General features: G+C 38.6%; 1 protein-coding gene across 3 annotated transcripts in view; it reads left to right on the forward strand.

Moving 5' to 3' along the window:
* Positions 1-5,350: 5,350 nt before the first annotated feature.
* Positions 5,351-24,993, forward strand: part of FBXL4 (F-box and leucine rich repeat protein 4) — an 82,342-nt gene continuing 62,699 nt past the window's right edge. The window contains exons 1-4 of one of the 3 annotated variants that reach the window (XM_019442922.2): positions 5,351-5,501; positions 11,136-11,227; positions 22,930-23,047; positions 23,703-24,286. In XM_019442922.2, the coding sequence (XP_019298467.1) occupies positions 23,775-24,286 (512 nt within the window). In that variant the 5' untranslated portion in view covers positions 5,351-5,501; positions 11,136-11,227; positions 22,930-23,047; positions 23,703-23,774. The remainder of the gene's footprint in view (positions 5,502-11,135; positions 11,228-22,929; positions 23,048-23,702; positions 24,287-24,993) is intronic. The other 2 variants (XM_019442923.2, XM_019442921.2) reach the window with 2 other exon arrangements.

Genomic DNA, 24,993 nt, shown 5'->3' on the forward strand with positions numbered 1-24,993 from the left:
AAACAGTTGGAGCATCTCAAAGATTGATATTTAAAGATGCACTTTTAGGGAGCTTTTGGTCAGATTACCACTGTCCTTTCACACACTATCGACGAGAGAGGCAGGGCTGCTGGATGAAAGAAACGCACTGGCAAAGAGTACTGGGTCTGAGGGAAGATTTATAATAAGGGTTCAACAATTGTGGTAAAGATTTCATTTTAAATTATGCTTAATAAATTATTCTTGAGTCATTTGTATTTACTATATACATTTTATTACTCATATTAACCAGATGGGGAAAATATTTATGGCTCAATAACACAAATAGGATACACTCCTTTATTTTCCAAAGAATTTAGGTTACCCAGAAAATCATATTTTCAATTTTTTTAATAAGAGGTTTTCTCTTTTAATTTTTGTAACGTTTTTTATTTATTTTTGAGACAGAGAGAGACAGAGCATGAACGGGGGAGGGGCAGAGAGAGAGGGAGACACAGAATCTGAAGCAGGCTCCAGGCTCTGAACCATCAGCCCAGAGCCCGACGCGGGGCTCGAACCCACGGACCGCGAGATCATGACCTGAGCTGAAGTCGGACGCTTAACCGACTGAGCCACCCAGGCGCCCCTCAATTTTTTTGTTTTAAATACACAGACTATATTACAGTGGGGAAGGGACAGTCACAGTTGTGCAAGGGCACAAATAAATAGGTGAATGATGAGTGTTTATCTGGGTAATCCAGTCCTCTCGAATCTTCCATTGAGGACAAAATAATACTGAGGGATTGCAGATTGAATTATGTGGAACATTAATATTGAAACCCTCACGTATTTATTTTACCTGTATGGACAGAAAAACTTTGCTTTTTTCTATTGATTACCATATCACTCTATGAATAGACCACAGGGATCTTCCTCATGCAAACACACAGGAACTCTTTCAAAAATATATTCACTTAAAAAAAGAAAAAGGAGGAAGAAGAGGGATTGTAGCCTCACTTGGCCTTAGCTGATGCCCTGGCCATGAACATCAGTTTCATGGCTGTGTTTTCCGTCCTCACAGAACCCTCGGCAGGAAGTTACCTCAGGAAGAGATCCACTTCCAGTGTTCTGTCCACTGTTTCCAGGTGGTATTTCTCCCATGTTATTCTCAACCATTGACAATGTTTTATGAATGTTAAGTTTTTAAGTAAATGATCCAAGCTATAGGAAAAGGAATAATACAAGTCAAAACAGCACAAACAGTATGAGTTAGATACGTTTTTATTTTTTAAATATATTTTTTAAATACTTGTAAAAGCGTTTCAAGATATCCCTTCTAAACTTGTATAAATTCAGTTTAGAGTTTAATCAGATTTGGGGCACCTGGATGGCTCATTCAGTTGAGTGTCTGACTTTGGCTCAGGTCATGATCTCGCAGTTTGTGAGTTTGAGCCTTGCATCCGGCTTGCTGCTGTCTGCACAGAGCCCGCTTCAGATCCTCTGTCCTCCTCTCTCTTTGCCCCTCCCCTGCTTGCACACACACACACACACACACAGTCTCTCTCTCTCTCTCTCTCTCTCTCTCAAAAATAAACATTTAAAGTTTTATCAGATCGTTTTAAACCATCTTACTGGTTTGTAGTTAGTGTTCACTTATCAAACATATTAGAAGTTCATTGAAGTTGCAAGTTAGGAGACTTAATTCAAGTCCTGGCTTGCCAGCAACTTGCTATAAGTCTTTGGATAATTTATCCTGTCTTTTGAGGCTTTTCTCTCCTCTGGTGACAATTCAAAGGATTAGAGGAGAATGAACATGAAGGTTCTATTCTGACATTTTGTGCTGGAAAGATTCAACTCTTATCTTCAACATGTTTTAATAAATATTAATAATATTCATACATTTGCATACTACTTCATAGCTTGCAAAGTGCTTTCACATATATGATCTCTTTAAGTCTTTCCAGTGTGTGTGAGTTAGGCACATTTCATAGAAGTGAGAGCAAGCTCAGAGAAGTTGTAACTTATCCAAGATCACAGAGTTCTTATACAGCAGAGCTGGATAGACAGGTCTTCCTACTCCCAAGTTCAATTTTCTTCTACTGTATTCAGGGTACTTGAAGGTGATGGTAATATGGATAGTTAAGTTTCTGTTAAATCATAAAGTAATGTGGTATTATTTTACAGAGGGTATTCTACCCTCTGGATGTAGAGTCAGAGAACTAGGTTTCTTTGACAGACAGTATGATTTGGGGAAGTCAACCTCTCTGAGCTTCAGTTTCCTCATTTGTAATAAAGGGATTTGGACTACGTGACTTTTGGGCTTACTTCTTGCTTAAAATTCTTTTTTCTTAAGGCTGTCACTATGCCTAGATTAAAATTGTGGTAGACTAACATAAAACTTTTTATAGACTATAAGAGGTTGAAAAAAGTTCACCACAAGATCATTCCTACTGGCTATTATTCATGCTCTCTGGCCATTGGCCTATTAAAAACCTTGGACTGACTTATATTACTGACCAAATAATAGTTTTCAGTAGACTAGTTAACTGAAGATTTCATAAAGAGGTACATTATTCTGCCTGAGCTACATAGTCCAAGGCATGGAGTTGCATTTTCAGAGAGATCTTGACTCGACAGAAGACCTTACTTGGTAACCAGTGGTAGGAAACCTCAGGGAGCACACTGTGAAGACATTTTTGGCCCTCCCTGCAGTGTGCTGAATATACGCTATCTCTGCCTCTCTGATACACTGTCTCGTTGTCATGCATACGCCTCACCCTGAAAGGTTATAGTTGGTAGGCATTTCGTTTTAAGACACAGACGAAATCACTTGAAAACAGTCGAGGGTATGATGGTGAGTGTTTTAAGAGTTAGAGACAAAGAAGAGTTTTGAACCTGCTGCTTCTTTGCCCGCCTCCCCATCTGAGTCGAACATTGTAACTTTTGAAGTGAACATAGAATGGATCATAACTAGCTTGCTGAGCTGGTTCTTTATGCACAATTAAGCTTTGTTGGGACTTTCTTTATTTGTAATAGTGCTGTTACGGCGTGGGATGCTATTCAGCTCCAAACAACATTCCATTTAATAACTAGGCATTAGTTCACCCATTAAATCAGCGCCATCACTAACTGATAAGTATCGCCCTTTTCCTTGGCCCCACTTGGCTCTTCCGCTTAGAGAATGAAGCATGGCAATGTTATGGCACTTGAGAGGAGAAGGTTGGAGGGAGGACAGACTGAGCCATGATGACCCAAATTCCTCTAGTCACAGAAATGGAACTTTGCCCCGGTCTTTCCCTTTCCTTAAACATAAACTTATATACTTCCCAAGCAGCACTCTAAGTGCCTTTAAAAACAAAACTAAACCAAAGCACTAAGCAAAACAAATAATAGCACCAACTACTATATCTCTTATACACCAAAGAGACAAAACTGTATTGGGGGGTGTGCAAAAGATTTGCAACAAAAGATGTGAATAAAAATGTTCATAACAGCATCGTTTGAACATTGTTTGTCAAACCCAAAAAATAGCTCAATGTCCATTATGGTATATTTATACAGTGGAAACTCAAGAAACTACCACTATACTCAACATACTCAAAAACATGAATAGTTCTCACAAACCTAATGTTGAGAGAAAGAAGCCACACTGAAAAGAGTGTATAATGTATGAATCCAACTACATAAAGGCAAGAACCACTCTGGTATTAGAAGTCAGGAAAATGGCTACCTTTGGGGAGGAGTGAAGGATAGAGATTTAAGAAAACAAGGGGGTCTTCTGAATGCTAGTAATGATCTATTTTTTTTTATCTGAGTGAATACATGAGTGTGTTCATTTTTCATGAAACTCTCCATTGGTATTTTGTGTCCTTTTCTGAATATATATTTTATACCTCGATGAAAAATTGATTTCAAAATAATGTTAGAAATGAGAAACTGTTTTAGTTAGACTGGGGCTGAGTGCCCTAAAGGTGTCAACTCAATGAAGTCTCACGGGCAAACATAAAAGGGCAGGTTTTATTTACTCATTAGTGAATTTATTTGCACTCCACTTTTGATTTTAGAATGGACTTGAGATTTGCAGAAAAGTTGCAAAGTTGCAATGGTGGTACAGAAGATTCTGCATACCATTCATATATTTCCCCCTTATTTGTTAACATCATATATTATAATAGTACATTTGTTACGACTAAGAAACCAACATTGGTACATAACCGTTAACTAAATTCCATTACTATTTTGCTAGTTTTCCCACTAACATCCTTTTCATGTTCTAGGATCCCATTCAAAATACCATGTTATATGTAGTCAACCAAGTGTCCATCTGGTCTGTGACAACTTCTCAGTTTTTCCTTGTTATGTTTTTTTCCCATTAACTTGACAGTTTGTTCAGGTGTTTTGTAGGCTTTCCTGGTTTTTCTGATGTTTCAAGGTCAGACTGGGTTTATGACTTTTGAGGAAGAATATCATGGAGATGAAGTACCCCTTTCTCATCACAGCATATCAGGGTGCATGCTAGAACTTGATTTATCACTGATGCTAATTTTCATCTGGCCAAGATAGTGTTTACCAGGTTTCTCCACAATAAAGCTTTTTTCTCCCTTCCATATTCTTTGGAAGCAAGTCACTAAGCTGCCCACACTCAAAAGAGACTGAAAATTAAACTTCAATTCTTTTTTAAAATGTCTAGTTTTGCATACAATTTTTACCACATATATCAGCTCAGTTCATATACTTTATAAATAAATATCTTTATTTTTCCTCTTTAGGAGCAATTAAATAGTAACGAGTAAGCATCTCTTCAGTATTCAAGGTTTTTCCATCTTAATAAAACCTTGTAACGAGATCAATATAATGCAAACTTTAAAAAAGTGGTATTGTATCTACTGAAAATAAAAGTAACCGAGTAAGGGAGATGTGAGAGCATCTCGTTCATGAGAGGTAATGGTCACAGTTTCCAAATGTTGTGAGGGAAATGAGTTTGCAGGACGGATTTGTATCTGGGGCAGAAGAGGTTTGCAAATTTGGTGAATTATGCCTCTAGAGCGCCTGTAATTTATTTTCCGCTTTTGCTCTGAGGACCTTACCACCCCTAGGCATCACCTGACCCACCAACTCTGGACTGCAAAAGCCCTAGCAGGAGTACACTACAGATGGCAGGCTGGCGCGAGGAAGGGATTACTCCTGCAGCGAATTTAAACCACTGCCTGCTGGGGAGTAACTGGGCGATTTATAGGGCAAGACTGAGTCTGGGAAGTCTGTAGGAAGCTCCTCCCCTCAGCCTAGGACAGGGCGGTCCAGACTCCGCGCAGCGTCTCAGGCCAGAGCGGCGCCCCACCTCTCCCCTAGCTCCGCCCCTTCCCCGTCTCGGCCCCGCCCCTCCTCGTGGCCTTCGCTTCTTCCTTCCGGGTCGCGCTGGGCCGCGCTCGCCGCCGCCGCGCCGCAGCGCGGGACTCTGGGAGCCGCCCCCGCGCCGGTGTCTCCCGGTGCCGCCTGGGTCGCTGGTGAAGCCCACGGCGCGCACCTCTCCCGGACCCTACAGGGTACGGCCCTTCCTTTACTTCTTCCTCCTGCGGGTCTCCGTCTTCCTCCTTCGGCGCTGGGGCGGGGCCGGGCCAGGGCGGAGCGCCGCGCTTCGGGGAGCCTGGGCGCAGGGCAGAGGTCCCCACCGATCGCCCCTCCCCCGAAGCCCGCGTCGCGCTGCGGAGCTTGCTGGGCACCTGTGAATGGCTTACGTGCCTTGGGTGCTGCTTCTCTGTCCCGCTCTGTCTGCAAGACGTGAGGCGTGCCGGCGTTCACCCTGCCTAGGGTTGTTTACACCGCGGTGTCCCTGGGCCGTGCTGACCCAGCAGCCACCCCGTCGGCCACCTGCCCGGCTGTGTACTTGTTGCTCTTGTGCGTGTTGCCTTGACTTCCCTCTGGCATCGATGGTTTTTGACTAATCAGGCCCATGTCTTCAGGGCTGCCACAAGATACCGGCAGTTTCTATGTTTAGGGGTGTCCTTAGAGTGTCGTGTTGACTTTAACCACCCACTGGGCTTCCTTGTCAACCTGTTTACAATGGGAGTGATTTTGGATTGCCTTGATGGTTCCCAAATGCTTATTGTCACATAGCCTCAAGAGGCCGTCACTGATTGAAATATATACGGATAAATAGAAAGTTAAGGTGATATAAACCTGTGGTCAGGTAGTGGCGTTGACAGGATACCGTGTTTGGCGTTATGCCGTGGAGGACTGACTCTACGCCAGGGGCTGTGATCTTGCTTGTTCCAATTTGGTTGAGGACACAAGCTGCCTTTACTGCTGCCTGGCCTGTATTCCTTGGTATCAGGCACATTTTATCCTTAAAAAGCTCACCTAATGCGTCTGTAGATCTGTACTGCATATTGTAGCTGTTGGTTAAGTAAAGGGACATTTTCCTAATACATCATCAACTATCCTATAGTCCTTTATTAGATACTAAGTTATTGGGAGAAAGAGACGGTGTACTGGTCTTCCTAGTGGCAGTGTGCATCACCCTATGGTAGGAACTCTCTTATTTCTCATTGAATTGGATTCTTCTTTTCATGCTTCTTTTCTGAGTGCCAACTTCTTACACTGTCTCAAATGTTGGCTTTTCTGAACCTTCAATTTCCTGCACTTCTCTTCTGTTACTGACTTGAAAAGCAGGGAGGTCAACTCAATGTAAAATGGTTAATTTCTTCTTTATAATGCTGTGATCTAGTGATGCAATTATAGTACTCTGTACGTGGCATCTTAAAATATTGCTAACTGCTTATCTTTTACTTTGAACATGGTCAGTTAGCAAAAACTGCCCCTTTGTTCTTTGCTCTCTTAGTCTCTGCCTTAATTTTCCTAGGATCAACATTCTGTCTTAAGGAGCTAACTTTGCTGCCCTCTTAGACCTTTTGCCACATGAGGGGTGTGTGTGTGTGTGTGTGTGTGTGTGTGTGTGTGTGTGTGTGTGTATGTATGTATTCACCTCTGTTTTTTTCTAGTACTTTTTTAATGTTTGTTTATTTTTGAGAGAGCACCTACAGGTTCTTGTGTAGGAGGGATAAAGAGAGGGAGAGAGAGAATCCCAAGCAGGCTCCTGTGTTATCGGCACAGAGCCAAAGGCCAGGCTTCATCTTACAAATTGTGAGATCACAACCTGAGCTGAAATGAAGAGCAGGCACTTGACTGAGCCAAGCAGGTGCCCCTCTTTAAGTACCGTTAATGATCTTATTCTTCCCATCTATAAATCTTTAACCTACCTCAAGAATATTTTCATGTGAGAAAAGAAGTAGGGCGCTTTCCCCCACCCAAAATTGTTAGCCAGTGATCCCATCTTTATTTGTGGGATTCTGTTTTTTCCTACTGATAACAAATACTCCATTTATCCAAGGCCTTAATTCTTGTGTATTCTTAGGATGTTTTCTGAACTGTTGTTCAGTGATCTCTGGCTTCTTGTGCTGATACCGTGCTGCTTTTCTTATTCTAGCTTTATAATGTGTTTAATATTTAGTGATTAAAATAGTGTCTGGTATGTTGTAGGCCACTAAATATTTTTGGAATGATGACACTTGGTAGGGGTAACTTGATTTCCTTGTTACTCCTCTCTGCCCCCCCCCCCCTTAAAGTCTCTTGTCTATTCTTGAAATTATTTTTTAGCTAGACTTTTTCATGGTGAGTTGAATTATTAACCATTGTTAGATAATAAATCCCTTTTCTTGGTACCTCAGAACTCGCCATGTAGAGTTGCTCCTCAGAGTTGTAGGTAGAAAAGCAGCTGTTCAAAATCCTCCTGTCTCTAGACTTTGCATTATGTTATTTACCAGTAAGTGTAGTGTGTCTCGTCAGCTATGACTCAGGACTTTCTCTACCTGGTTTCAGCAGCTCTGAGGGATAAGTGCCGATAAAAGTGATACCCAGGACAGCCCCATGTCCATTTGTATTTTACCATCCCAACTGGACATCTTAAATGTAATGAATTTTCAAGTGCTGCTGTAATAGATCCTCAGAAACTTTATTAGATTATAAAATAAATATATACATTCTTCAAAAAAAGTCAAGTAATACAGAAGTAGCCAGAGGAGAAAGTGAAAGTGTTGTGTGCCCACCTACCCCATAACTCCATTTCCCAGAGATCATCATTATTTAATTATTTGTTCTCTCTCCTTCCGGACGTTAAAAATACATATGTATAAGTCTACATTTATTTCATAAATGGCACTGTAATAAATATATATATATATATATATATATATATATATATATAATTTTCTATAATTTCCAGCTAGTAATAATTGATGAGCATCTTTCTATGTCACTGCATTTAACATTATCTTTTTAAAGTCTTTTTGGTATTTCAGTGTAGGAATAACCTAAAATTTATTTAACTGATCCCCCTGTTGATATTTAAGCTATTGCAAATTTATTTCTATCAGAGACAAACTGCAGGGATCATTTTTGTATGTATATGTTTATTTGCACTTTTGTTTATTTCCTTCGTGTAAATGCTTAGATAAGCAACTGCTGGGTCAAAGGCTGTATACATTTTAAATTATGATAGATTGTCATATTGCTCTTCAAAAGGTATTGGAAGAGTAAATTTATATACTTTATAAGAATGCTGCTGCTACCATATCATTGCCAAGATTTGTCACAGATCTGAGATTTTACCCTATTTGCAAACCAACAGTTTCATGGATACTGGCAGAAGACACGAGACTCCTGGGCCAGAGACAAAGCACAGCAACAGCAGTAACCAGAGTATCATCGTTTTCTTGTGCTTCCTTGAACCCCAGTTTCTGTGGGGTGATGTGATAAGGACTAGGTGACTCTAGCACACACAGTAGATTGCATTATAGGACAGGAAGCCTGAGTGTAGGAAACCTGAATCTTTCATTATGGGCTGCAAGTAAACTTGCTTAATCTTTGCCCTACAGAGAGGCATTATATTTATTTTGCTGGTTAATAAACAAACCTGCCCTCTGCTCCAAAGGGAAACCTCTCTTTACCATGGACGTTTGCTATGTAGACATCCTTGAAAAAATAATCTGGAACAGAGGCCATCAGTGCCTCTGCTTATAAGACCTACAGAAACATGAGAGACCTGTGAAGAATTGTCTCAAAACATAGCTGCTAAGATGATACCATCATTTTTACTTTTTTTTACATTTTAGTAATTTTATGGATGAAAAATGCTATTTTTTTACTCTTAATTTTTATATTTCTGTGCTTATTGGTGGAGTTAAATATCTATAAATGTTTACTGATCATTTGTATTCTTTTGTAACTTACATGTTCTTCCTCTTTGCTTAGTTTTCTGTTGAAGTATTTCTGTTTTTCTTAGTGGTTTGTAATAGTTCTTTACATGTTGTGGCTCTTAGTGACTTGGTATACCATTTGATAATATTTTTTTTTCATAGTCTATATTCTTTTAATGTTTCTGGGAACTTTTGCTATATATACATTTTTATAGTATTTATGTTGTCAGTTCTATTATTCTCTTCATGACCTCTGAATTTCTACCCCAAGATTATTAAGATACTTTGTACATATTCTCTTAATTGGATATTTTGTATCATAAATTTAGATTAAGAAATAGTTGCTATGTTAATATCCTAAATTCACTTTTCTAAATACCTGGATATTTTTCTAAAACATTTATTTTCATAAGCCATCCTTTCCCTGTTGTTTTCATTTGACACATTTATTATGTTATATTATTTTTTCTTCAAAATTGACAAATTAGTAAGTAAAATATGTTGGTTTCCTACTGTGACTACGAATGTGGTTGAATTTATCCTATGTGTAATCGCTTGGATTTTAATCTTAACAAAATACAAAATATCCTTTTTTCCTTGTTTAATGATTTTTTTTGCCTTGAAGTCTATACTGTCTGATATTATTGTTGGCATCTCTGTCAGTTTTGTGTGTGCCAGATCTATATTGCCCATGTTTAATTTTAATCAGCCTACATCATTTTGCTTTACTTGCCTCTCTTGTAAACCTTAGACATCATATAGCTGGTCGTTTCTTTCTCCAGTCTTTCCCCTGTCTTAAACTGAAAGTCTGTAAAAGAATAATTATAGATTCACATGCAATGATAAGAAACAATATAGAGAAATGCCTATGTACACTTCACCTAGTTTCCTCCTGTGGTGCATCTTGCATAACTAAAGTATAATAGTACACCTAGGAAATTGACATTGGTACAATCTACAGACCTCATCTAGATTTCATAACTTTCACGTGCTCTCTTGGGTGTGTTTGCATTTAATTCTCTGTAGTTTCATATAGATCTTGTGACCACCACCATAGTCAAAATACAGAACAGTTCCATTACAAAGATTCCTTGTGCAAAGGCTTTATCTTTTCATAGGAAAATTTAACCTATTCATATTTATCTTTTTTCTTCTCCCTTGCAAGTCTGGAAATTATAAAACCATCTATATAACTGTTTCCCTTATACTTCCTTTTAATAATATGAGACTGTGACTCCTTGCCTTCCCTACATTCTTAGTTTTATTGACTTGATTTCTTTTTTATATTACTTGTTTTTCCCCAACTGTCCTTTTCACCTTCACCAGTACTGTATCTGTAATGATTCGAATTTGACTATAAAGTCACTAGTGACTTGAATATTATGTCTTTCCCTTTTAAAAATATTTATTTTTACTCTTGTTTTTTGATTGGAATACTTTTTAAAGACTGTTTTTAAGGAGAGTTATGGGAAGTATGTTTGCATGTCGAGAAATATTTTTCATTTTGTTCTTTGTTTTTCTGTGTGAATAAGAGTTTAAGTACATTTTTTTTCTTTAGGATTTCTGAAATATTACATTATATTCTAGCATGTACTTGAATTTTCATCAGCTTCAGTCTCTTGAATCCATTTTATATAGGCATTAGGTTTCTTGCATTTGTATTCCAAGTCACTTATCATTTTTTCATTTAAATTTTTAACTTTAGCCACCATGTTTTTAATTTCAAAGACCTTAACATTTTTAAAAAATTAGTTCTACTTGTTTTATGAATCCCATACTCTATTAATCCACACGAAAGATAACAACTGTTATTTGACAGTATTCTTCTATCATTTATTAACTTTTATTGGAGACCATTTGTTCTAATTGCGCAACTTGTTTCCTGGTCTTTAAGATGGCTAATTCTACTCATATCTATAAATGCAGATCCATGTTGACTGATTTGTACCTGGTTGGGAATCTCTGTGGTCATGAAGGTCACTGTTCACTCTTCTGCACAGGTAGTTTCCTAAAGCCAGGTGGGTGGTAGGGGCTCTGTGATGCCGCTTTGTGCTAGACATAATGAATGGGCAGGACATGCCAACTAATAGGTATCTTTCAGGGTATGCTGGTCAAGAAGAGGCCAATAAAGTAGGGCTCCCATAAACAAGCCGGTATGGGGATATTAAATCTCCAGTTTGACTTTCTTTTGGTCCAAAACAAAGACTGAAATCGAAAGCACACAGAACAGTTCCATTACCCTATGAATTCCTTTGTGAGGGCCGTTTGTAATCATTGGAGTCAACCCCTGTCTTTTCCCCTAACTCTCTGGCAACCACTGACCTGTTTGTCTTCCCTATGGTTTTGCTTTTTCCTAGAGTGTCTTATAAATGAGGTTATACAATATGTAGCCTTTCAGTGTGGCTTCTTTCACTTACAAAATCATTTTAAGATTCATCTGTGCTAGTGGCTGAATCAGTGGTTCATTCCTTTTTATTACTGAGTAATATTTCATTGTATGGATAGTTGTTTAATCTTTCATCTGTTGAGGGATATCTTGGAGTGATTATGAATAAATATATAAACATTTGTGTACAGATTTTTGTCTGAAAATAGGTTTTAATACACTTGAATAAATAAAGTAGGAGTGAGATTGCTAGATGTTTTGGTGAGGGTATGTTGAACTTTATTATAAACTGCCAAAGTTTTCCAAAGTGGCTATACCACTTTGCATTCCCACCGGCAACGTTTGCAGCATCCAATTTGGTATCATCTTAAAATTTCATTAATCTATAATTAACTGTTCCCAGGTTTAAGATATTAAATACTATCTGTCCCAGGGTTTACCTTTTTGAAATTATGCTTGACATTGCTCTTATGTAAAATGTTTGCTAGGATACACAAAAATATGCAATAAAAGAAGAAAATGATAGATTGGACTTAATAAAAATGGAAAACTTTTCTCTTTACAAGATATTATCAAATAGATGAAAAGCCAGGCACAGACTGGGAGAAAGTGTTTGCAAAACACATCTGATAAAAAAAACTTGTATCTAGAATGTATAAAGAACTCTTACAACTCAATAATATGACACCAAGAAAACCTGATTTTAAAAATGGACAAATTAGACATCTCACTAAAGAAGATACAAATGGCAAATAAAGATATAAAAAAATGTTCCACGTCATTAAAACAAGATATTTCCACCCACCCACTGGAATGGCTACAGACTGACAACATTACCTACTGATGAAGGTGTGGAACAACTAGAATTGTCACACACTGCTGGTGGAAATGTAAACTGCTGCAGCCATTTTAGAAACATTTTGGCACAACAAAACGAAATGTTTATCAGCAGGTGACAGGATATGTCCACATAATGGGTATGATTCAGCAGTAAAGGGGAACAAACTGCTGATACACATAATAACAGGGATAAATCTTAAAGATAGGCTGTGCCAGATAAACTAAACAGAATACAGATATATTATTTCACTTATGTAATTCTAGAATAAAGGACAATCTGACTTACAGTGATAGGAAGCAGATTATTTTTTATCTGGTGCAGGAAGTGGATGGGATGGGACACCTGAGTGGCTCACTCAGTTAAGCATCCGACTCTTGATTTTGGCTCAGGTCATGATCTCGCAGTTTGTTAGTTCAAGCCCTGCATCGGGCTCTGTGCTGACAGTGCACAACCTGCTTGGGATTCTCTCTCCCTCTCTCTCTGCCCCTCTCCTGCTCGTGTGCGTGTACATGTACTTGCACCCTCTTGCACTCTCTCTCAAAATAAATAAGTAAACTTAAAAAAAAAAAAAGGAAGTGGATGGATGATTGGAAGGGGGCACCAAGGAAACTTTTGTGCTGAATGGAAACATTCTATATTTCAGTTCTGGAAATGATTACATTGGTATGTGTCTTTGTCAAAACTCATTAAACTATACTCTGAGCCTGGGTGGCTCAGTTGGTTAAGCGTCCAACTTCGTCCCAGGTCATTTTCTCAAAGTTCGTGAGTTGGAGCCCTGCATTGGCCTCTGTGCTGACAGCTCAGCACCTGGAGCCTGCTTGGGATTCTGGGTCTCCCTCTCTCTCTGCCCCTCCCCCATTCGTGCTCTGTCTCTGTGTCTCTCTCTCTCCCTCTCTCAAAAATAAATAAACATTATGGGGCGCCTGGGTGGCTCAGTCGGTTAAGTGTCCGACTTCGGCTCAGGTCATGATCTCACGGTCCGTGGGTTCGAGCCCCGCGTCGGGCTCTGTGCTGACAGCTCAGAGCCTGGAGCCTGTTTCAGATTCTGTGTCTCCTTCTCTCTGTGACCCTCCCCCGTTCATGCTCTGTCTCTCTCTGTCTCAAAAATAAATAAACGTTAAAAAAAAAAATTAAAAAAAAAATAAATAAACATTAAAAAAATTAAAAACAAAAACTATACACTTAAAGTGGAGTACTTTTTTTGGAATGTAAATTGCACACCAAAGTTAATTTAACAGTACTATACCATTTTAGTTAGTTGGTCTTTTTGCAAGAATGGCTAAGTGACATATCTATGATCTTGTAGTTGGATTTTTGTTAGGGAGGCTAAGTATAAATGTAATATATTTCTGTTAGGTAAAATGCTCTTTGTTTTACTGTACAAAAATGTACAGTTAGTATTTGGCTAAAGTAAATTCAATATAATGTATGGTCTTAAGAGCTAGAAAGATTTTTTCTGGCTTCAGTGAGTCTATTAAAATTGCCCTTAACCAGATATTCCAAATATTTTAGACTTTAGTTAAATGTACATTGTGTATCTGCCAAAGGTTTAGGGTTATTTTCCCACTCAGATGGTTTATTCTTACCCATTATTAACAATGAAGAAAACGGTAAAATATAGATAATATAGCATGGTGGTATCTGTACCTAAGGTACTTTATGTATCATATCTGTGTTTTTAGGAACATGTCCTTCCTTGTCACTTTTTTTTTTTTTAACTTTAACTCAGTTTATTGACACAGTAACACAGCACACTTGCCTCCCTGACACCCCCACTCCCCTCACCCAATCTAGAGCTTTCCCCCTTCCTCCCCTGTTAGAATGAGCTGTTCAGTGAAGACAGAAAAGGGCAGGCCACTTCTACACCCCCAGTCCCACCTTTAAGCCCTACGGGGCAGGGTCTCAGGCACTACTCAGAATCTGTTGAGAGAGAGGAGGGGCAGTCAGCACTATGCAGGGCCAGGCAGAGGCATCCAGCCCCTAAGAGCAGATTCCCACACAACCCCCAGGTTCCTCTTCCTCTCTGCTCTTTGTGACCCTAGGAAGGGGACATGTTGGGGCCTGGGCCTGCAGCCGGGAGCAAGAACTCCTGACTCTGATTTGCAAATTGGGAGTTTGGCTAATGCTTTAAGGCCTAGGGCCCTGGCACCCTCAAGAAAGCCCTGGTGGTGGGAGTGAACTTCAGTGCCCCTGTTTAAAATGTATTGATAACATTAAAGAGATTAAGCCGGCTTAACCAAATGCCAGAATAACCCTAAACTGTAAAGAAGGAGGGGATCAGACCTGGTTTCTCCAGGCCAGACACAAAACTTTTGTTTTGTTTGCTTTTTTTTTTTAAAAAACAAAACAAAACATTGACTCCTTAATTCCTTTCTCTTGCTACTAAAGAATGGTCATGAAGTATTTCATAAATTGAGATTTAGTTGTTAAAGTATAGGAAAGAAAGAGAGAGAAAACATTCTGCAAAACTAACCATGATCAGTTTCTAGTTTAAATTGATTCTAAATCTTATCCCTTGTTTTCTGACAGGTTTATTTGTAATTTGACTTCCTCTGTACTTCTTGCTTAGTCCTCACCGATCATTCATCACCTCAGCAGAAGTTTTGAAATGCTACGTTTTGTAGTTTTGAGTGCTACTTTGATTCCCAGAAGAGAAAGAAGTACTGTTTGTCTTTGGTTTTCAGGATTTTTCCTCCACCTTTAGATTTTTCTTTCTCAGTGGTTCCCCTGCCTTCTTTTGCTCTAGATTTTCAAGAATCTTTGAAGCTGGATAGGAGGCTCTATTTTCCCAGTTCCTATGCTTGGTTCAGTTAAGAACTCTACACATTTATTCTATATTGGGGCCTTGTTGGATAAAAACTAATCAGAGTAAAAGTGTTTTAACTAGAGGAAGATTTACTTAGAGGAAGGGAGAGGCACATCAGGTAGTAATATTCCGTCTCCGGTAGTCTCCTTGCTGACAGTGTTACATTATTTTAATATAGTACATTGTAATGTAAATAATTATGGTGAAGACAGAGGGCTGCTTTGCCTCGGTCTGTGCTCCTTCGTAGCTCATCTAATACCAGAACTGTATCAACTTGTCTTTTTACCCTTGCTCTTTTTTATTGTTGCCTTTCTCAGCTTGTCTGTGCCCTCTTGCTCCTAGGTTATCACTTTTTCTAAGAATTTACTTTTCATTCATAGTTTTTCCAGTTCTTAATCATCCTCCGGTCTTTAACATAGATTTGGAGTGCTAAAAAAAAAAAAAAAAAAAAAAAAAAAACTTCATTGTATTTGAGAAAATAGTTTCCTTTTACCTTTCCAATCATCTCTTTCATGAATCTTTCTTTAATTTCAATCAGTTTCTTTGTAGCCAAGGTCAAGTCTCTTTTATGGGTTCTGGGGCTGCTTTTGTACTAACAGAGGTTACTACTTTTTTACATTCTCTTTGAAAAGTAAAATTTCAATATGTATACTGTTCCTTATTGGATGGCTTCAAAGAAGGTCCTACATTTGATTCTTACCTATTGTGTTTCGGTTTTTATTATCCATTTTTTCCCCTCTTTTGCTCTGTATCAAGGTATGGAGCTCCTTTTGCTTCATTTTTCCATCTATGTGTTCTTACCTTGAGTCTCTGGCTTCATTTCTGTGTTTATTTTAATTCTGTCCAGCCATCTCCTGTGCCGGTCTTCAAAAAACAGAACAAGTGATTCTTGAGCATATATTGGCATGTGCTAGGCCCTAACAGTGTAGTTACCATTCAGTGACATCTCAGAACTTGAGGAATTCATTGTCTGGGAGGGCAGAAAAAATGTCTCACCATGTAAGAAATGACCCAGAAAATGTAAGAGCAGAGAAACAGTGAGTGAGCTGACGGACCCTAACAGATGAATAAGGGTGTGCCAAGTGGGGGAAGAACAGGGGCATTCCAGAGCAGCCCAGCCTCAGTGGAAGACTTGAAGACGCTGAGGTGTGCAAGCCCAGGTGTGGTGAGGGCCAGGCGGATGTTCTTCGGCAAGAGTGGTGAGTGTGTAGAAGCGGAAGGGAGGGGGAGAAGACTGGTGCACAGGTAGGTGGAGCATTCTGGAGTATTTTATCAGAAAGTCAGCCCTTGTTCAGTGGTACCTCTGTATATTTGAGGATGAAGAGGAAGAAGCCCCGGGGAGAAGTGCTCCAACAAGAGGAGGAGATATAAGAGCATGTGATGGCAGAGAAGCCTGGAGGGGGCAGGCCAGGAAAGAGGGCTGCTTAGGAGGGGCAGCTGCTGCCCTGAATTCAAATCTGATTCCATCCATTCTTCTTGACCGATATGTTCCTGCATGTGCCCGTGTCTTGATTGCAAGACACCTCTCCTCAAAAGCGCGTCTCTTGGTCCGTTTCAGCAGGATTCAGAAATGATACCATTTCACGTTTGGCCTTTCTTCTTGATACCTTACCACATTATGCACTCTTACATTTTGGTATGTTGCTGCGGAGCGGCCCCGACCCTCGTTTTCCCCCAGCTCTTCTCGGGCACGTCTCCACGGGCCGCTCTGCGGAGGTACCGTGATGGGAATTGCCTTCAGTGTCTGGCCGTGCCTTGTTGCCCGTCCTCTTTCCTTTTCCTGGATCTTTTCACTTGACGTGGAGAATCCTCCTTGAGTTTTCAACTTGTCTCTAGCTTCTTGCCTCCCACTGTGAACCTAGCCTTGGCGTGGTCCTGGCTGCGGTTCCTTCTGATTGCCTCCTTTTGTTTATTGTATGAAAAGCCCTTTCCATCCCTCCTCTTCCCCGTGCCGGAGCTCTAGCCGCCTTCTCTGCAGCGCCTGCCATCCTGCTTCTCTCCGCCTCATCGACTCCCCATCTCACTTCAAATCTCAGTAGAAAACATATGTTCTCCCTTGTCTACACCTCTTAATTTCTCTTCTCCACTGTTACTGCTTTCTCTGCAATTGTATTATTTAACTTTGTTAAGCATTTTAGAATATGAAAGATGTAGTTGAAAATAAAGTTGTATTATAATAAAATCATGTCGTGTAAAGCACGTTGTTTCCCAAGGAGTATGAGAGTCTCAGGATAGAAGTTCAAATGGCTGTCGTTCTGTATTCCTTGATTGTGCTAGTAGAAAAGTTCCATGTGTTGTGGAGAATTTCTCACCTCCTAGCCATTGTTGGCGAGTAATTGGATTAAATGACTAACAAGATAACAATCACCCTATTTCTAATTCTGACTTGTTAAGTGGAAAATAATATTTGTATATGTTGTAAGAGTTTTAAAAATTAAAGGTGCATTTTGAATGAACCAGAAAAGAAAATGCCTCTCAAAAGGTATATTTTATAATCATCCTTTTGGACCAGTTTAGTGTAACAGACTAATATTTATTTATTTGAACCAGGTGGGAAAAGTCATTTTGCCTTTGAATCCCATTCTCCCCATAAAATAGAGTTATTGTATCTTTTGCATTTGGTTCATTGCCCATTGGGATATTCATTGGTTATCACAAATTGCCTCCATGCCTTGGCTAAAGTCCAGACAGTACGTAGACAATTTGGACTTAAGCATTGGCCATTGCTGTCCACATGAGTCCTGAGACTATGGCTCCAATCCCCTTTTCAGCAGCATTTGCCAGGGAAAAGTAGAGTGAGCTAGCCTTTCTTCTCCATATGTTCTTCCCCAGCCGCCCCAAACATTTTGATGTGTCATCTGAGTGATTGGAAAGGAGTTTAGAATCAATGAAGGGTGTTAACAATGGGTTTGCACATTTCCTTTTTTATTTCTATGCCTTGTTTATTTTCAAAAAGCAGGTTTTAACTTTATTACATTTTTCTGAATAGTACTGCTGGAAAAGAATAAATATATTTGCTTTTTCCGTGTACTATACACTGCTTTTCCTTCTTTCAAAAATTTCTTTTGTCATTTTTAGCTTTATCTTAAAAAATAACAATTATTGTTATTCGTGGTTGGAAAAAATAAAGCATCCATTTACATTTCTCTTCTACTCTGCAGAAGTTTGAATACATAATACATATATTTACAGTTTATAACTCACTTTTACATATGTTGCTTCAATGTAAAATTTTACTCTAACACAGCTTTAAAATGATATTGCTCATATGGCACTCTTGCTGCTTTTGATATTATCCCATATTCTGTAGTAGTAAAAGCTAGCTGGGAAACAAAGTTTGTGGCTGAGTATGTCAAATAGAATTTGGCTATCCCAATTTGTCTCCATCTTTTTGCCCAGAATAATTGTGAAAGTTCACATGAATGATGATAATCTTATTTTGAAGATGTATCTTTGGTTTTATGAAATTTTTACTTTCTGATAAATGCAGTTTTATAAAGAAAGTGAAAGAAACTTATTCGAAGCAGTTTACAGACTGTGGAGTGAGAAGTGATGTCCAAAGATTATAAAGCCAGACCCATCCGTCCACCTTGCAGGTGGCCTACCTGTCACGCTCATGAAGATTTCCAGGAATAAAACTTGCAGTCTTCCAGTTGTCTGTCACTTGAGTTGGATACTTACAAATTGTTCTTTATTTCCTAAATTTCATTTTGCAGTTTATTTTACTCTTTTTCTTTTAAGAGACAGAAGGACCAAATAAATTCTTTGGGAAATTACCCCTGTTGATTTACCTAGGAGCGTATTTTGGAATGAAGTGTATATGATCAAAGAGCTGTATCATTTTAAATTTTGGCATTAAATATTTGAGATTTGTGCATTTGTAAATTTTTTCTTTGCAACAGATTTATACTTGTGGTAGGTGAAATATTTGAATAAAGAAGTGCATACTAGATAATTTTTTTTCCCACACTGATAACATGACCTATACTTTAGCACTTGGTGTTACATTTTCTGAGGTGAATCCAAATTGTCGATTCCTGGTACATCAACTCTAGGGACATGTGCTGCAGACCCACCTTATTTATTTTAATACATGTTTTGTTACTCTTCTCCAGAAATTGTCTTGTTCAGATTGTTCTATTATTTCTTGTTCTTGGAGTGCAAGTTCCTCCACTTAGTGAGTCTGCCTACTGACTGTCCTTCATCGTGGTTCATTTTGTCTTGTAGTCTGTGAGTTTTTACTGTGCTGTATCTTTAGTAAGGGTTTAGTCTGTCCTGTGTCGTGGAAGCATCCCCGCAGAGAGGTTTCCCATCTACCCCTATCAGCTTCTAAAGTTTTACCAGCTCAGGACTACTTTTTTTTGTTTTTTTTTGGGGAGGGGGGGCTTAGGGATGGGGTAGCGTGAATTTAGGCCCATGCTTTTTGGCTTAGGGATGAAGGTAGTGTGAATTTAGGCCCATGCTCTTTATGAGGCATGATATATGCCTAATAGGGTCTGATTTCCCTCTAGCAACTTTTCTCCATTGCCTAAATTGGTGTCCTATCTTCTTAAGCTTCTTGGCCATTGAGCTAAGTTTTTATATACCTGGTTTCCCAGATAGGATGATCTTTCCTAATGTTTGGCTTTATGAAGATCTTCCAGAGGTCACCTCTGGCTTGAAATAACCTTCCTGCATGGGTGTTAGAAAGTCCCCTAATAACCAATAAGGCCTGTAACTGGTTCCGAGAGTTGTATTAGCTTCAGCGCCTGCTGTGTGCTGTTTGTTTCTCACAGCTGTGGATTTTCCTCACTTGTTTCAAGCTCAGTTCTTTCATTACTGTTTTACTGGTTATATTTCAGTGTGTTTGCATCTGGCTGGGATTAAGAGGCACAAGAATGCTGTTATATAATTTTAAATTATTTTAGACTTTTATAGTGTTTTTTGTTTGCCCATCACCTTTCTGTCAACACGACAGTATTTTGTACCTACCATGTTCTTCGTACTTTGAGAAATGAAGATCTTTGGCTGGATTCCCTCCTTCAAGAAACTTAGTTTTAGTGTAAACCCTTGTGGAGCTAAGGTATATATCTGATACCAAGGTGGTGTCAGAGACTAAACATAGTGAGTAAAGTGGCTGGAAAAGGAATGATAGAGGCAGACAGACCTAGAGTAATACAGTGTTTAGAGGTTGACTGAGTTTACTGGGTTAGACAAATAGATGTGGGTCTAGCTTGAGGAGAACCTTGGAAGGTCAAACTGAAGAACTTAGATTATGTCTTATAGGTAAGAAAAAAATTATTGAAGGCTTTTGAGTGGCAGGGACATTTAATGTATTAGTCTTAGTGTTAAAGTTTTGAAAGGCTCACCCATCACTCTACTAAAGAAAAGTTATGTTTTCTTAGGAGAAGTTAAACTTCTGTTAAACTTCTAAACCTTAGGTACAGGCATGAGTATATTTGAATTCCTTGTTTGTGTAGACCAGAGGTACCTACTCAACGTGGACAGAGGTTAAGCCTGTGTTACAAACTAATGAAGTTGGCTGGGAATAATGGCAGCTGCCTGGAGAGTATAGAGCTCTTCTAACAGGGGGTCCTCTTGATTTTTTAAGGGTTACAACCTAGTCAGACTTTTAAAAAGTACTATTTGAGTATGGTATTGGCACAAATATAGACATATAGATCAATGGAAACAGAAAAGAGATCCCAGAATAGACAGCCCATGCTTATATGATCAATTAATCTATGACAAAAGAGACAAGACTCTACAATGGGGAGTAAACAGTCTCTTCAATAAATGCTGCTGGGAAAACTGGACATCTACATGTAAAGGAATGAAACTGGACCACTTTCTAACAGCATACACAAAATGGATTAAAGACCTAAATGTGAGACCTGAAACCATAAAAATCCTAGAAGTGAACCTAGATAGTAGTTTCTTTGACATTGGTTAGAGCAACATTTTTCTACATGTGTCTCCAAAAGCAGAAATAAACCATTGGAGCTACATCAAAATAAAAAGCTTTTGCACAGCAAAGGAAATAGTCGACAAGGCAAAAAGGCATCCTACTGAATGGAAGAAAATATTTCAAATCATATATCCAGTAAGGGGTTAATATCCAAAATACATAAAGAACTCATGCAACTCAATACCAAAAAAACAAAAAAAAAACAAAAAAAACAGTCTGATTAAAAAGTGGGTAGAGGACCTGAATAGTCACTTTTTCAAAGAAGACATACAGATGGCCAACAGACACATGAAAAGATGCTCAGCATCACTAATCATGAGGGAAATGCAAATCAAAACCACAATGATATATCACCTTACACCTGTCAGAATGGCTAAAATCAAAAAGACAGGAAATAACAAGTGTTGGTGAGGATAGGAGAAAAAGGAACCCTCACGCACTGTTGGTGGGAATCTAATTGGTATAGCCGCTGTGGAAAACAGTATGGAGTTTCCTCATAAAATAAAAAATAGAAATATGATCCAATAATTCTACTACTGGCTATTTACCTAATGAAAATAGAAACACTAACACAAAAAGATACATTCACCTCTGTGTTCTTTGTAGCATTATTTATAATAGCCAAGATATGGAAGCAACTTAAGTGTCCATTGATAGATGAATAGATAAAGAAGATGTGGTGTGTGTGTGTATGTATGCACACACACAGGAATATTATATGGCCATAAAAAAGGATGAGATCTTGTCATGTGACAACACAGATGGACCTAGATGGTATTACACTCATTGAAATAAGTGAGACAGAGAAAGACAAATACCATGTGACTTCACTTATGTGTGGAACCTAAAAGCACAAATGAATAAACAGCATCAGACCTATAAATACAGAGAACACTGTAAGTTGCCAGAGGGAAGGGGGTTGATGGATGGGCTAACTGGGTGAAGGGGAGTGGGAGATACAGGCTTGCAGTTATGGTATGAATAAGTGATGGGAATAAAAGGCACAGCATAGGGAATATAGTCAGTGATATTGTTATAGCATTATATGGTGACAGATGGTAGCTACACTTGGGGTGAGCACAGTATAAGTGTATATAGTATATTGTAGAGATGCTGAATCACTATGTTTTACATATGAGCCTAATGTAACATTACGTATCAATTATAATCAGACTTTTAAAAAAATAAAAATAAACAATGAGATAAAAAGTACTGTTTGGTCCCCATAACATGTGTCTGCCCACATACTTTGACCCGTAAGCTATAGGTTTGTAGCGTTGATATAGAAAGGGGTCATTATATTTTTAATACATTCTGTCATGAAATTTTGGTTTTTCATTAAAATTTTTTTTAATGCTTATTTATTTTTGAGAGGCAGAGCATGAGCAGGGAAGACTAGAGAGAGGGAGACCAAGAATTTGAAGCAGGCTCCAGGCTCTGAACTGTCAGCACAGAGCCTGTCTTGGGGCTCAAACCCATGAACCACAAGATCATGACCTGAACCGAAGTCGGACACCTAACCGACTGAGCCACCCAGGTGCTCTTGTCATGAAATTTTAAATAAATTATTCAGAATTGTCCACAAGATTCAGAAACATGTAACCTGTTCAGTTAGAAAGTTCTATATCAAATAAATAGCTGTTTATGTTTATCTGTCTAAAAGATGATCTATAATCTTTTTGGGTTATTTGACTTCCTAAATTGGAAATAAAAGTATCTTCTAAAACTCTTATCTTATAGGTAAAAGAATGTGACATTTCAACATTTGAACCTGAAATCAGCATGCAATTTTCAAGGCACATGGATGAATGCCAACTTTTACATTTCCTGTGTGTATCCTGTGACCATTCTCTCTGGGGTGAGTGATTTCTAAGAGTGTCTGGCAGCTAACCAGATGCCAGCCAGCCATGGACTGCCCTAACAAATACTGCTAAGAGTTATAAATTAAACACTGTCTGGTGATCTGTGAGGTGTAAGGCAGTTAATTTAGTTGGTCTGGATTAACTGTCAGCTCCAGAAAACTATATTCCCATAATGTGAAATCTGTACTTAGTATGTTTGGAGGTAAGTAATAATTAACAATAGGGAATCATTTGTTAAAATGTAAAATTAAAAAATGCCTTAAGGTTCTTTCAGATTCACAGCAGTGTTTTAGTGGTTCACCGTATATTTTAAATAATTTTAATTTTAAAAGTTCAAGGATTTTAGTATTTTTTGAAAGATAGAACTTTGTATGAAATGGAGTTTTTTGGATCATATATACCTTCCATTGCCTTATAATATCAGTTTTGCTTCCCACATAGCATAGAATTATATACATTTTCAATATTTAGGTTTCTTAAAAATATATTTGATAAGTTATGCCAGAGATTTCACATTTACAGTGAGTGTGCTTTTTCAGTTTCATTCTGGGAAATTAGATTGGGAAGAAAACCTAATTATTACCTTATCCATGCATTTTTCTGCTTATTTAAGTTATTTTACTTTACCAAGCCATTCATTTTTTTTTTTAGAACATCCTTCAAAGAGTTCATGCGTCTTACTGAGGACACCTGACCTTTTGAAGCTTCATAATTCACACCTAGATGTCACCAGTCTTTCCCATGTTAACCGTTCTGACTATGTTTTATTATATATGCCTTCGGCGCCGAGCCAGGACAGCTACAAGAGGAGAAATGATGAACAGCCATAGAACTATAGAATCAAACAGCCGGACTTCCCCTCTCCACGCAGAGGTGGTCCAGTATGCCAAAGAAGTAGTGGATTTCAGTTCCCATTATGGAAGTGAGAACAGTATGTCCTATACCATGTGGAATTTGGCAGGTGTACCAAATGTATTTCCAAGTTCTGGTGACTTCACTCAGACAGCCGTATTTCGAACTTACGGAACATGGTGGGATCAGTGTCCTAGTGCTTCCTTGCCATTCAAGAGGACGCCACCTAATTTTCAAAGCCAAGACTATGTGGAACTTACTTTTGAACAACAGGTGTATCCTACAGCCGTTCATGTTCTGGAAACCTATCATCCTGGAGCAGTCATTAGAATTCTGGCTTGTTCTGCAAATCCCTATTCCCCAATTCCACCGGCTGAAGTAAGGTAAGACTCAGTTTTTAATGACCAGATTTTATGGCTGGAAGGTTTTGGATGTTTTAATATTGGAGGTCTTTTTTTATTCTCAACTAATTTAAACAAATTGGATTAAAACAATTTTTTTTTTAATGTTTATTTATTTTTGAGAGAGAGAGAGACAGAGCTTGAGAGGGGAAGGGCCAGAGAGAGAGGGAGACACAGAATCTGAAGCAGGTTCCAGGCTCCGAGCTGTCAGCGCAGAGCCCGATGCGGGGCTCGAACTCACGAACCATGAGATCATGACCTGAGCCGAAATCTGACGCTTAACAGACTGAGCCACCCAGGAGCCCCTAAACAAATTGGATTTTTAAAATTTTCCTTAGTTTTCTAATAGGGAAAGAAAGATCACACATTTTAAGATATGATGAATTCTTTGTACCTATAACACCTTACACTGTAGCATTCATATGTCATGAGATTTGTGTGTCAATTTACTATAAACAAAAAAAGCATGATTTGAACTAATTGGGATGTGGGCCAATCTGAGAAGTTAGTAGGATATATGACCTGTAACATATTTAAGAAAAGTATCATATGATTGCTTTTACATACAGTGAGTAACTCAAAGTAGGCCTATAGAGTAATACTTAAGGTGGGGTATTGGGGGGATTAGCTTTAATATTAGGGGGATGTTTTTGTAACAAGCATATTCATTAAAAACATGTTGCTTTGAG

The sequence above is a fragment of the Panthera pardus genome, unplaced genomic scaffold (genome assembly GCF_024362965.1).
Source record: "Panthera pardus isolate Hobbes unplaced genomic scaffold, ASM2436296v1 HiC_scaffold_17, whole genome shotgun sequence".
NCBI lineage: Eukaryota > Metazoa > Chordata > Mammalia > Carnivora > Felidae > Panthera > Panthera pardus.